General features: G+C 48.9%; 1 protein-coding gene across 1 annotated transcript in view; it reads left to right on the top strand.

The window, feature by feature from the left end:
• Positions 1-13,977, top strand: part of KIF13B (kinesin family member 13B) — a 211,107-nt gene that overhangs the window by 121,551 nt on the left and 75,579 nt on the right. The window contains 3 exon segments of the mRNA XM_018570085.1: positions 3,144-3,317; positions 4,455-4,612; positions 9,775-9,907. Coding sequence (XP_018425587.1) covers positions 3,144-3,317; positions 4,455-4,612; positions 9,775-9,907 — 465 coding nt within the window.

Below are 13,977 nucleotides of genomic sequence, written 5' to 3'. Positions count from 1 at the left end.
GGGGGGGGGGGCGAAGGTGTAACACTCTAAGGGAAAAGGGGAGAACAAGGGATAACATAAGTAATAACCAATCTTGGCAATACAATGTGAAAGTATTACCGTATTTTTCGCTCCATAAGACGCACTTTTTTCCCCCCCAAAAGGAGGGGGAAAAAGTGCCTGCGTCTAATGAGATCACTCGTATTAAAACCGAGCAGCGGCGACGATCGAGATAACCATAGAGCAGACGAAGAATAGACGTTCTTCGCCTGCTCTGTGTCATCACTGAGACCGTGGCGCTGTAACCACAGCGCCACCTGTCTCAGCAGTCACTAAATGCAGCTTCTGTCACAGCTTCTGTCATAGAAGCTGTCACAGAAGCTACAGTCTCGAGTGCTCCATAAGGCGCGCCGGACCTCCCTGCGTCCTATGGTCCGGTGCGTCTTATGGACCGCAAAATACGGTATTTATACTATTAACTGACTACAGCTGCAAATTATTGGATCTGAAAAAGGCTAAGTGGTGCAGAGATCATATACATATGGGAAGAGGGGGATGCTGTATAAGACACATTTGCCTCAGGAGAACTGTGCTAGCATGACCCGCTTGAGGTAGGAGATTCCTTTACACCATTCCAGAGCTACAACGTTTGTCAGTCAACCAGCAGCCCCAATCTGTATTGAATTTCTGTTCCCGGAGGTGAGCTCTGGCAAACAGAAATTCAAAATGCATATGTGTGTTAAGTGTGTCGATCCTTATTGACATGGTCGGGATGGCCTGTTGTTTCCACAACCCAGCTATAACTAATCTAGCTGCTATGAGTATGTGTGTCACGAGTACTCGTAAGGAGGTGGGCCAGTCCAATATACCAATCCCTAGGAGGGCCATCTGCGGGGTAGGAGGGCATTTCAGATGAGTGATGTCACTAATGAATCCCGTTGGCGTTTTATCTTCTTACGGGCCCCTATTTTAATCAATAACCCCCTAACAAAGCCTTATGGGCATTCCATAATGTTGCATACTTATATGGAGCCCAGTTTGTTACCTGTTGCTCAGCGAAGGCTCCGGTGGAAGCTTAACCAGTGTTATGGTAAGCTCAGAGTACCTCTCGGGGTTTACCGTTCTCCTCTGAGAATCCCAACCAGGACTTCCAGGAGATCCGCTACTTATGGATCTCACAGGGTCCAGGACAGTATAGCTAGTAATGGTAAAAGATTCCAGACCAGGACTTCCAGTGTACCCCGAGGCTGGGCACGTCTTCTCTGACTCAGAAGGGTATTTAAGCACTAACTCTGCAAGGAGCTGGTGCTGTGTCTTTTTGCCAGCTTCCTGTTTGTGAAAGAGCTCATACTTCTGCAGGTTTCTCGTTGCTGACACAGACCTTCTGACCCTTCTTCGCTTGCTGCCCGCCCTGATCTTCTGCCTAGACCTGACTTTGCTCTTGTCTCCTGTGTTTATCCTCTGATTGCTAGTTGCTGACCTTGGACTGTCCAACCACACTCTGCTAGCGGCCTGCCTTGAACTCTACCTGGATCTGACTACTGTCTCCTGTTCTCGCCCATCCCTTGGCAGGGCAACCCTGGGGATCGCGACCTGGTACCAGCAAGCAGCCTAGCCCATCTCCACCATCAGGAGCTCTGGTGAACACCGGCTGGTACTTAGACTCCGACCCTCAGGGACGTCTGTGTCACCTGCCAGGGGGTGTCACCCTAACAACCAGGCACTGAGGGTCAAGCAGCCTGATTGGAGACAAGGGGGTAGAGCTGCTTCATGTTTCTTAATTGCTATGGGGCCCAGAGTTTGAAATCCAAATACAGAAGTCTAATGGCCAAAAAAAGAGTCTAAAATATTTGAACATTGGTGTTGCATCATAACAAAAAACGGCCCTTAATATGGCACAAAATGGCAGACTGGGCCTTCAGGAGAAAACACTGTGACGTAGTGATGTCAAGACAGCATAACATGGCTATTATTTATAATGCAGGTTACCAGTGGCCTTTGACCTCACAATGGTAATGAATGGGAGCACCAATATTCAGGGCCTATGCCGATGGGCTTTGGGGCTTGTGTCAATGGCATCACTTTGAGAAGTGCACCTCCCACCCACAGTTCGTATGCCCGCACTGGAACGTGTGGTACCATAATGCTGTGCGTTCCATTGCAGTGTGACTTGGGTCGTGACTTAATGACCGAAGACAAATGTGGGTCCTGAGGTTACACCGGTTGAGAACCGCTGGTTTAGATATATTTGTGCATATATTTATTTACAGACAACACACTGGCTAAAGGTTTGTAGACACCTGACCAATACACCTATATGGGCTTGTTGGACATCCAGTTCCAAAACCATGGCCATTAAAGGTGAACTATGAGGGGGGAGGGGCTTTTCTCTCACCTCATAGTTCTAGCCGACCTGTGACAATGAGACTGTCACAGGTCGGCTCAGTAGATTGGGAGGTGAGCGAACACATACCGTCGCTCGCTCACCTCTCGATCCTGTCACAGCTCTCTGCCATGACAGGGAAGGGGCTGGATTCCCCCCTCCCCGCTCCGATCCTCCAGCGCTGACTGGCGGAACGGACGGGGGAGGGGGCGGGTACAGCTGGCTATGCCTCTAGATAGGCAGAGCCAGCTGTCACTCACGCAGCTGGGCGGATCCCGACATAATTGCCGAGATCCGCTTCAGCTGCGGCGTCTCAGTATAGCTATAGCTCGCGGTATACTGAGCTTAGGGTGACGGGAGGACGCTAGTTTGTGTCCTCCAGTTACCCTAAGGAGAACTATGGGGAAAAGCCCTGACCCCGTAGTTCTCCTTTTTAATATGGAGTTGAGCCCCATCGTTTCAGCCAGTAGAACATTTGTGTGGTCTGGTATTCATATTGGATGAGAAGACCTGGCTCTTAAATTTGGTCTAGGGTTGAGGTCAGGGCTCAGTGCAGGACACTCGAGTTCCTCCACCACACTGGTCACACCATGTCTTTATGGAGCTGGCTTTGTACACAGGGGACAGTCATGGTGCAACAGAAAAGACTCTTCACCAAACTTTTACCACGAGGATTGATGCGCATGATTGTCTACAATGTCTTTGTATGCTGTAATATGAACAACTACGGGAAATACCTAAACTGCTATATGTATGACTTTTTTTTTTTTTTTCCTTTCAGGTTAAAGTGCTTCAGGCCACAGGTTTGCCTCAGCATCTCACCAACTTTGTGTTCTGCCACTATACTTTCTATGGCCAGCCAGAGCCAATCAATGTGGCCCCTGAGGTGGACCCAAGTACATCCTCCCCCGTCGGCAAGGAGCCACAGTGTATGGTGGTCTTCGATCACTGCAATGTATGTAAAGTAACTGCTCCCCTGTTTATTGCCCTTCCATGTGTTCATGTTAAATATTGTAACATGTACTGTAGAAATGTTACATTGTGATTGCAGCCCAAGACTTTCTTTGAAGCTTTGGTTAGTTGATGAACCGTATAATCGATACAAAGTCTTAATTGCTGTCTTATTATTATTATTATTATTATTATACAGGATTTGTATAGCGCCAATAGTTTGCACAGCGCTTTACAGTATAAGGAAGACATTACAGTCACAATACAATTTAAGACGAGATGGTAAGGAGGGCCCTGCCCCTGAGGGCTTACAATCTAAAATCACTCTTGGGGCAATGTACCCTTATTTCCTGTTGTCTAGACGTCTTTGGATGGGCACATTTGGGAAACAAACCCTATGCACTCTACAAACAAGTTGGGTTTTTGTTGCACATCTACCCCTTCACTTCTTTTCTCAGTCGCAACCTTAACAGTGACACGAAATGAGGGGGCAGAGTAGGAAAAATCTTGTAAATGTAAGTTGTGGGGTTTTTTTCTTTAAAGGAGAACTATGAGGCGAGTGGTTTTCACTCCTCCTCATAGTTCTAGCCGACCTGTGACAATGAGACTGTCACAGGTTCGGCTCAATAGATGGGGAAGTGAGCGAACACATACCGGCGCTCGCTCACTTCTCGATCCTGTCACGGCAGAGAGCCGTGACAGGGGAAGGGCTGGATTTCCCCCCTCCCCTGTCCGATCCTCCAGCGCTGACTGGCGGAACGGACCAGGGAGGGGGCGGGTACAGCTGGCTGCAGAGCCAGCTGTCACTCACACAGCTGGGTGGATCCAGACAGAATTGTCGGGATCCGTTTCAGCTGCGGCGTCTCAGTATACCGCGAGCTGTAGCTCCCTATATACTGAGCCTAGGGTGACGGGAGGACGCTAGTTTGTGTCCTCCCGTGACCCTTAGGAGAACTATGGGGAAAAGCCCTAACCCCATAGTTCTCCTTTTTAAGTGTCAGGCAGGGAAGATCTTCCTTCACTTCCTGTTCTGGAGACACAATAGGAAGTAAGGAAACCTCTCCAAAGTGAGAGAAAACAGTATGGCTTTAGATACACTTTTGTCAGCTCTTTCTAACCTGGTTTTTGTTTTTCCAATTAGGAGTTTGCGATTAACATCACGGAGGATTTCTTGGAGTATCTGGCTGAAGGGGCGTTGGCCATTGAAGTGTACGGACACAAGCAAAATGACCCTCGCAAGAATCCTGCCCTCTGGGATCTGGGGATAATACAGGCCAAAACACGCAGCCTGAGGGACAGGTGAGACTTGCTGTGCTGTCTGCTCATAGCTTTGTATTCTAGCATTGATTCAGGAATCCTAGAGCCAGAATTATGGGAGACTTCTCTTTAAAGAAGACCTATACTGAGGGAGGTGTACCCTAAAAGGGAAGGCAGAGGGCAAAGGATTAGTCGGCAGTATTGCCTGTGGTCTCCCTGCAGCTCATCATTTTCTTATTACTGACTTGCTATAGTTCTGCACTGTGTCTTTTTGTGGAGGCGGCCATCTTAGTAGAGGCAGAGCTTTTCGTTCTCATGTCAGTGCTGCGCCCCTGATGACTGGTGGGGTAATAATAAGGAAGTACCAGGAGAGGTGAAGGAAGCTCGGAGCCACAGAATGAATGCAGCAGAAGCAGGGAGATCTTTGCACTGCAGGTTCTCAGGTACAGTTTTCCCTCCAGCAATGAGAACAGTAAACAGCACGTTAGCACATCCCTAAATCTCAATCTAAATCTGGTGAGACTAGTGGTCAGAGGCAGCAGTTTGTCACGATCTGGGATCAGGCTCGGAGTCCTGTAGCTAAGAAAGCAGGCAGATTTGTGGTATAACAGTCCAGCTTCAGTACACAAGCAGTCGGTAGTAGTGGAGGAGCAGGCAGAAGCGTAATCAAAGATCAAGCTGAGGTCAGTAGCCAAAGGTATCAAGGTTTGAAGTGGAAGGAGATAAGTGTAGTTGGTGAATCGGTAGCCAAGGGCCGGCACACGGGTAGCAGTATGAGGAAGACATATCGCAGAAGGAGCAGGAAGCAAGATATTAGCAGGAGCACTATAATCTGGCAAACGGGAAGTGCAGAGGCTAAAAATGGCCTGGATGGGAAGGGGGTTTAACACCGCGGATGTCAACTGGTTAAATAGGAAGTCCGGGGGCGGAGCAAAGAGGAGCAACTGAGCTCCAAGGTTCCAGGTGGCTCAGCGGGAAGATCCACTGCCAGATATAGCAGAAGCTCTGGGTTCAGATTCGGATCCTGACAGCCTCAGATGATCTCGCACTGCAGATGGACAGCTATGAGGCTACAGTGCAGGAGTGCCTAGGCACAGGAAGTGTACTGCTATTCAAGATAAAAGTATTAGGACATTGCTTAGGCACAATTCAAATTTCTAGATATTCCCTATGACATAGTAATCATTTATATTTGTATTGCACTTTTGTCCCCGGGGACTCAGAGTGCTTTTATCTGCTGTAAGGGGCATATGGGGAAGCAGCTATCGAGGGTGCACGCAGTTTTTTTTTTTTTTTATCGAAGCCCGTGGACGTGCATCAAAACAAACTTCCCCCCCTGTGAACAAAAAAAGTGAACCGTGAAATCACAGCACACACAAACGTCCAAAGAAGGGACCTACTTTCCCGACCCCCCGGGGCGCAAGGCTCCTGACAGGGGTTGAGACTGTTGGCCCACCAACCCGAAGGCCGGTGGACCCCGATCCTTTGGGGACCTGCCGAAACAGGTCCCACACAGTACTAGGGAGGGGGCTCTCCCAAAGAGAAGCCCCCCTCCTGGGTGGGAGGAGACAGAGAACCCCATAGGAGGCACAGAATCTCCTCCCAGCGTCAGGAATAGGCCCCGAAGAAACCTGCACCTTCAGCATCTGTGGGTCAAAATTTAAAATAAAGAAGTGCCAAAAGTGGATAGAGTGCTTAAATAAATCTAAAGTGCCAGTGCACCACGCTGACAGGCCTTAGGGGCCAGAGTGCAAAAATATTGCCCCAGACTAGCCATAAGGCCTGTCTTGGAGGCGAAGTGCAGAAAATTGCAAGGTGGTGTGTGACCAAGTGCCAGTGAGTCATGTGGGGTCCCATACCCATGTGACTTCCTGAGCACCCCTGGGACGCCACCCCCAGCGGGCACAACACCACGGGCTTCTGCCGCCACCGAACCCTCGGGCCAGACCCCGTGGTTCTCCGCTCACATCAGGAGGTAGTGCCGTCGGGGGTCCTCCCACTGTCTAGGGTCTACCCGATCATCAGGGCCTGACGCAACTAGCAGTGGACCGAACCGTCCTCCGGCACCCACCATTACGTCGGAGGGTACTAGAATGTTCTCCCATCGGGTGGCAACATCCTCTCCCCTCCAACAACTGATAAGAACAGATACTACACTTGATCTTAGCCAAAAGGCCGAGAAGCCGAGGAGGGTGCACTCAGTTACCCAATCTCAGACAGGAGCCAGTTAACCTACCAGCATGTCTTAGGAGTGTGGGAAGAAACAGGAGTGCCCAGAAGAAAACCCATTCAGGCACAGGGAGAACATGCAAACTCTGTCCAGATAGTATCCTGACCGGCATTGGAACCAGGACCCTAGTGCTGAAAGACAGAAGTGCTAACCACTGAGCCACTTTTGTCTACTATGAGTCAGGATCCCATTTCACTACCTACCGTGTTTCCCCGAAAATAAGACCCTGTCTTTATATTTAATTTTTTTTCACAAAAAAAAAACACACTAGGTCTTATTTGTGGCTGCCCCCACCCCCAAACTAGGTCTTATTTTCGGGGTAGTTCTTATATTACAGGAATGTTTAAAAATAGTGCTAGGACTTCCTTTCGGGGAAACACGATAGTAAGTCACTGACCTGGAACGCGCATACAGCCATTGGAGACTGGATTGGGTGAAAGATTTGACCGATTCTCTGATTTCATGATCTCCTAGACAACGCCGCCCTTGTGATTATTTATCCTTTGTTCCCGATTACATCGACCAGCTCCCGCGTCTTCGCCCATAACAGCCAGTCACGTTGTGTTCGTTATTTTCTAACTTGCACTTGAAAAATGACGGCCGTAATTCTAATGTTTCCTGTGGGGTGTATCCGGAAAGCTTCCATTGAACTGGTTTCCATACATGAGGTGCAGTACAGTGTGTAGCACAATTATTGAGAAGTGGAAACAAACCAGCCAGCCAGATATTCACACGTTCCCATTAAACGCCTCGCCTCCAGAGCAACACGTGTTGAAGACAAAGTCCACTTAAGAATAAAAAAAAGTAATGCAAATTTCTTTATAAAAGAAAAAAAATTACATTTATTATTTATTATTATTATTATTTGTATTATGTTTTTTTGCATTGGAACCAGTAAAGCATTGCAGCCGCGATCAGTAGATGGTGGGTACAATGCTCTGGCTCCTGCAGACTCCTTCTCCCACCCTTGTCCATACCAAGGTACAGCAGACATCCAGTAACATGGACGGGAGGAAGAATGAACGGACTGTTCTATTGTGAACTGCAAATCCCTCTCCCCCGGGAGTTCCTCCATTCACAGATCCTGTCAAAGGATCTGTGAATGGATGATGTGGCTGTGTGGGCGGAGTCACGCACAGCTACGCCACATTCAAAAAAAAGTCAGGATCTTACAGGGAGAAGAACCCCAGAGTTCAGGTAAGGCCCCATTCACACTAAGCGACACTCGCTTCCAGCGGATTTCCTTGCGGCGGGATAGCGCGACTGTTCGGGCGACGTTCCAGCGACCTTCATCGTCGGGCCGCATTCAAAAATAGAAAAATTGCGCGACATACGCGGAGAGAAAGGGTCCTGCGAGAATGACGGGCGACATGGAGCTGTACATTAGCGCAGCTCCATTGAATATCATTGGCCGGCGACTTCTCGCGATATTGCGCGGCAAAAATGCACGATATTGCGGTGGAAATTTACGATTTACCGCTGAGGCCCCATTCACACTGAGCGATTTATCGAGCGATTTTTGCAGCGATATCGCTCTATGTAGCTTCTCCAATCCATTTCAATGGAGCTGTTCACATCTCGCCGCTCAATATCGCTGGTAGCTTGTCGCTCCTACATGACCCTTTTTTCGAGCGATTTCGCTCCTGATTGCATACAGCCCAATAGGAAAAAGTTACGCGATACATCGCTCAATATCGGTCGTCGCGCGATTTACATGTCGCTTAGTGTGAATGGGGCCTAAGGGAGGGGAATGAGGTATGGGGAAGGCGGGGTTACAATGTGACCATGTTTCCTCTCACACTCTGAATATAGGTGTAAATAAAACATGGCATTAGAGGTAAACTCAGCCTTTTAAAATCTGTAATTATCACCCAATGATGCATTAAAAACCTTTACAGCTGTAAATTAGGGGATCTAGAATTATTCTTCTAACCCTGGCGAGAGCATCAATACCCTATATGTGTTGTGCAGTCATTGTTCACATACATGTGTGTGTGCCCTACGCGCATTTGCGTGTATGCGTGGGGCGACGAGGGCATTTATTTATTTTAATTTATGTTTTTTAACTTCTTTTTTTTTCTGACTTTAAATGTATTGCTGTCTCCTCTGTGATAGCATTGGGCAGGTGACAGGTGCTCTTACTGGAGACATTAGACCCGTAATGTCTCCCCTGCCCTCTGCTCCAGCTAAACGAGCACAGGCTGTGCTTCATCAGCAGTTCATCTACCTGGCTTTGCAGCCACTTTTATGAAGGTCCTGAATTGGGAGAGCTGAGCGCTTCCCTGTTCAAACGCTGTAGAGGAGAGCGGTTGTTCCCTGATGTCCTCCTGCTTGCCAATGTGTATCAGGGTCCTGGGTTCCCAGGAGAAGCAAGAGAGCCCAGGAATCGCAGAGGCGGTGGGGTGTTGATGGCACCTTGAGAGTCCCATAAAAGTGATCGGCACACAAAGTGCTCTGCTATTTATAATAGAATTAAAGACCAACGATAAATCGGCTTTCAGCTTAGGAACAATTAACTTTCTTAGATATTCCCAGAAGAGGAGCAAGTCTTCATTTTTTAAGTACAAATCCACTTTACCAATTTGTTACTAATTCAAGAAAGCTGCCGAAGTTGGTGCTATATTGCAGGGATGTGCGGTCAGGGGAGGCAGAACCTCACCTAGAATAATGGAGGAAAAAGCTGTCAGCTTCAAATCTTGTTTTCGGCGGGGGGGGGGAGGGGCTGCTGGGGGCGAGGCTGGGGAATGTCTCACCTTGAACCAGAGGTACAGCACGTCACTGCTATATTGTCTATTTTGATGCTTGGGCTACATTACCTTAGACTGAGAAGTTGGAGACACCTAATTAATGGCTATTTATGATCGGTTCGCTCTGAATGAAGCTGAGCGTCTGCATGTGCGCGCGTGTGTTTTATCCTCCTGTACATGAAAAGCGGTGGTATTGGAGCACTGATTCTATCCATGTTACTTCTCAGGTGGAGTGAAGTCACCCGGAAGGTAGAATTGTGGGTACAGATATTGGAACTGAATGAGAATGGAGATTACGGACCGGTAGAAGTTGTCCCCGCTAAAGACGTACAGACGGGAGGCATCTATCAGCTGAAACAGGTAAGATCAGATCAGAGAGTCTCTTGTCTTCTGTCCTCTGCACCGCCGTGCTTGCTGCTGCCAGTAGAGGGCAGAGCTGCAGACAATGGAATATATATACTTCTTCCCTTACTGCCGGGGCAAGGTCAAGTTCCTCCCCCATCCCGGCATATATATTTCTCTATAAAAGTCTTTCCCTGGCACCAGTACCCATTATATAGGTTTTGTGTAGATGTGCAAATTGACCCACATTTAGCATTTTCCTGTATTTTCAGTAGGATCCGGGGGTCAGGCTGGTCACCAGCTGGTGCTCACCATGACATAACATCACGATCGACAGGCCAGGAGACTCCAGAACTGTCCTGCCCACCATGACCTAATACCATGATGGAAGGCCAGGACGCTCCTGGTCTGTCCTGCCCACCATGACATAACACCATGATGACAGGCCAGGAGACTCCTGATCTGTCCTGCCCACCATGACATAACACCATGATTGACAGGCCAGGAGACTCCTGATCTGTCCTGCCTACCATGACATAACACCATGATTGACAGGCCAGGAGACTCCTGATCTGTCCTGCCCACCATGACATAACACCATGATGACAGGCCAGGTGACTCATGATCTGTCCTGCCTACCATGACATAACACCATGATTGACAGGCCAGGTGACTCATGATCTGTCCTGCCCACCATGATATAACACCATGAATGACAGGCCAGGTGACTCCTGATCTGTCCTGCCCACCATGACATAACACCATGATGACAGGCCAAGAGACTCCTGATCTGTCCTGCCCACCATGACATAACACCATGATTGACAGTCCAGGTGACTCCTGATCTGTCCTGCCCACCATGACATAATACCATGATTGACAGGCCAGGACGCTCCTGGTCTGTCATGCACACCATGACATAATACCATGATGACGGGCCAAGAGACTCCTGATTTGTCCTGCCCACCATGACCTAATACCATGATGACAGGCCAGGAGACTCCTGATCTGCCCTGCCCACCATGACATAATACCATGATTGACAGGCCAGGTGACTCCTGATTTGTCCTGCCCACCATGACATAATACAATGATTGACAGGCCAGGTGACTCCTGGTCTGTCAGGCCTGATGTGGGCAGAGTTACAAGGCTATGACTGGCACACTTCTAATCTGCTGCAATCCCACCAACCTTGACACTCATTGAATGCACTAATTTCCTTATGCAATTCTGTGCATTTCCTAGTAGAGCCCCGCGAGGGGTGCCCACAGAACTCTCCATACCTGAAGCTCATCTGGCTTTGTTTACTGATATTTGGTCGTGTGACCATTAGGGGTCACATGACTGAAATCCTCTTCAGTCAGAGCCGCTGTATGTGCTGAGTTTGTACACCTTCTCAAGTAACAATGTGCTTGTGCGGGATTCCTGCTCTGTGTCTACTGGAACTTGTTGCCTTCTGGCAAGATAGTGGTGTCCATCAGCGTTTTCTAGAGGACCTACCAGTTATGCAAATCAGGTCTGCATACCTGCTGTGCCCATTATGAGACCTCCCTTCTTCTCAACATGATGACCAGTCACACTGCACAAGGAGAGAGAGAGAGAGAGAGAGCAGCAGTGAGCGGTCCTTATTACAGGAGGGGGGCGGAGACAAGACCAGTCACCATGCACAAGGAGAGAGATTAGCAGTGACCGGTCTTTATTACAGGAGGGGACAAACATGACCAGTCACCCTGCACAAGGAGAGAGCGCAGCAATGAGTGGTCTTTATTACAGGAAGGGGCGGAGACAAGACCAGTCACCCTGCACCAAGGAGAGAGAGCAGCAGTGACCGGTCTTTATTACAGGAGGGGCTGGAGACAAGACCAGTCACCCTGCACAAGGAGAGAGATTAGCAGTGACCGGTCTTTATTACAGGAGGGGGTGGAGACAAGACCAGTCACCCTGCACAAGGAGAGAGAGCAGCAGTGAGCGGTCTTTATTACAGGAGGGGGCGGAGACAAGACCAGTCACCCTGCACAAGGAGAGAGCACAGCAATAAGCGGTCTTTATTACAGGAGGGGGCGGAGACAAGACCAGTCACCCTGCACAAGGAGAGAGAGCAGCAGTGACCGGTCTTTATTACAGGAGTGGGCGGAGACAAGACCAGTCACCCTGCACAAGGAGAGAGCGCAGCAATAAGCGGTCTTTATTACAGGAGGGGGCGGAGACAAGACCAGTCACCCTGCACAAGGAGAGAGAGCAGCAGTGACCGGTCTTTATTACAGGAAGGGGCGGAGACAAGACCAGTCACCCTGCACAAGGAGAGAGCACAGCAATAAGCGCTCTTTATTACAGGAGGGGGCGGAGACGACCAGTCACCCTGCACTAGGAGAGAGAGCGGCAGTGACCGGTCTTTATTACAGGAAGTCAAGGTTTCATAGTGGATCACTGCACGGATCTAACGTACCTGCACTGTGCTGCAAAAACAATGCAGTGTTGACCAAGGGGCTGATTTATCATGCTATACAGTGTGCGAATGGCATCCAGAGATCTACTGCCACTAGAGAAATTCCAAATACTCCTTGGCACCATCTAGTGGCAGTAATGTGCTATGAATGTCAGTGGCACACCTATACGCTGTGCGAATGCATGATATGTCAGCCCCTTCATTTTCATGCCTTACTGCCCGTGTGCTTTGAATGAGCTTCCTAACTGAACCCGGCGTGGCCTGAACCAGGTCATCGCTCAAACCGCATACACAGTAGCCATTAACATTTAAAACCCATTAAAGTCAGTGCTGCGCTGTGTGTTTGCAGTCTTGTCACATGTGCGAGGTGCGAGTTGCATTTCGCCCATGTTGGTGGATTGTTTTTTTTATATGGTGGTGGTTGTGTATTACTTGCACGCCCCTCCTGGAACGAGCGGAGGAAATGATACCCTACGGCCCGCACCTTGTGTGGAGTAGCGGGGTAATGAATTGCTTTGTGCCGGCATTAATTGAAGTAAATTAAGCAAGCATTTACCTTGTTTATTGCCGAGGCAGAGGATTAAAAACCTCCAGCAGACTGGTCTCCCAGGGCTTGCCAGGAAATGTCTGAGCTGCATCTAATTGCTCCCGAGCCGCGTAATAACCACTTTCCCTCACCTTGTTGCTGCAATTACTGTCTCTGCTATTCTGTTAATTTTTCCCTAAAGTTTATAGCTAATTACCCGGTAATTCAAATTAGCCTGCTCGCTGCGGGAAGGCGTTCGGCGCATTCCTGTACACAGGCGGCTGCCTCTTACATTTATCCGCACCATGAATCCGAGCGAGGTCTGGGAGCCAGATCACTTCAGTGGCATGGAAACCAATCGGATCCTTTAAAGCCACAACTTCCGGGAAGCATAAATAATACCCCAGCAGAGAGAAACACCATGCACTGCAAGGGTTAAATGCTCATTATGTCTATGGGGTACAAGAATGATCTTTAAAGGAGAACTATGAGACGAGTGATCTATGGGGAAAAGCCCTAACCCCATAGTTCTCCTTTAATACCACATTCCTTGTACTGGCAGGACCCTTCCACACTGCATGACTAAAGGCAGTGACACTGCTCGCCAAGCAGCGTGGAGCCGTGGCGCGCTGCCTTCACGAGCAGTGTGTCATGTAATTTTCCCACCGGAACGTCAGCTGCTCTTAGCCTCTCTGACACTCTGACGTCATCATGTGCAGCGGAGGAGCCTCAGTCCTGCATTGTACGTGAGGACGGCAAGGGCCCATCCACATCCTGTAGGGTTGGAGGGAAGAAGAGAGAGCTGGCTGCCAGGAAAGCAAAGGATAAAATAAGTATTGCAACGTATTCGTCTACTCCTAGACTTAGGTAACCTTGTCACTCTAGCTGTAATGGAACTACAAATCCCATGAGGCATTGCAAGACTGGCAGACGCAGACATGACTTCCAGGGGCAAAGGCATGATGGGATTTGTATTTTTACCCACAGCAGGAGTGCTGTGGTTGCCTTCCCCTGCCCTAAGTCTAATGAGTAGTTAACACAAGGGGGTCTGTATGTATGTATGTGTGTGTATATGTATATGTATGTGTATATGTATATATATATATATAGATATAT

The sequence above is a fragment of the Nanorana parkeri genome, unplaced genomic scaffold (assembly GCF_000935625.1).
Source record: "Nanorana parkeri isolate BGI_ZX_2015 unplaced genomic scaffold, ASM93562v1 scaffold1453, whole genome shotgun sequence".
NCBI lineage: Eukaryota > Metazoa > Chordata > Amphibia > Anura > Dicroglossidae > Nanorana > Nanorana parkeri.
Note: the sequence above shows the minus strand (reverse complement) of the source record. Positions and strands in the feature narration are given on the sequence as shown.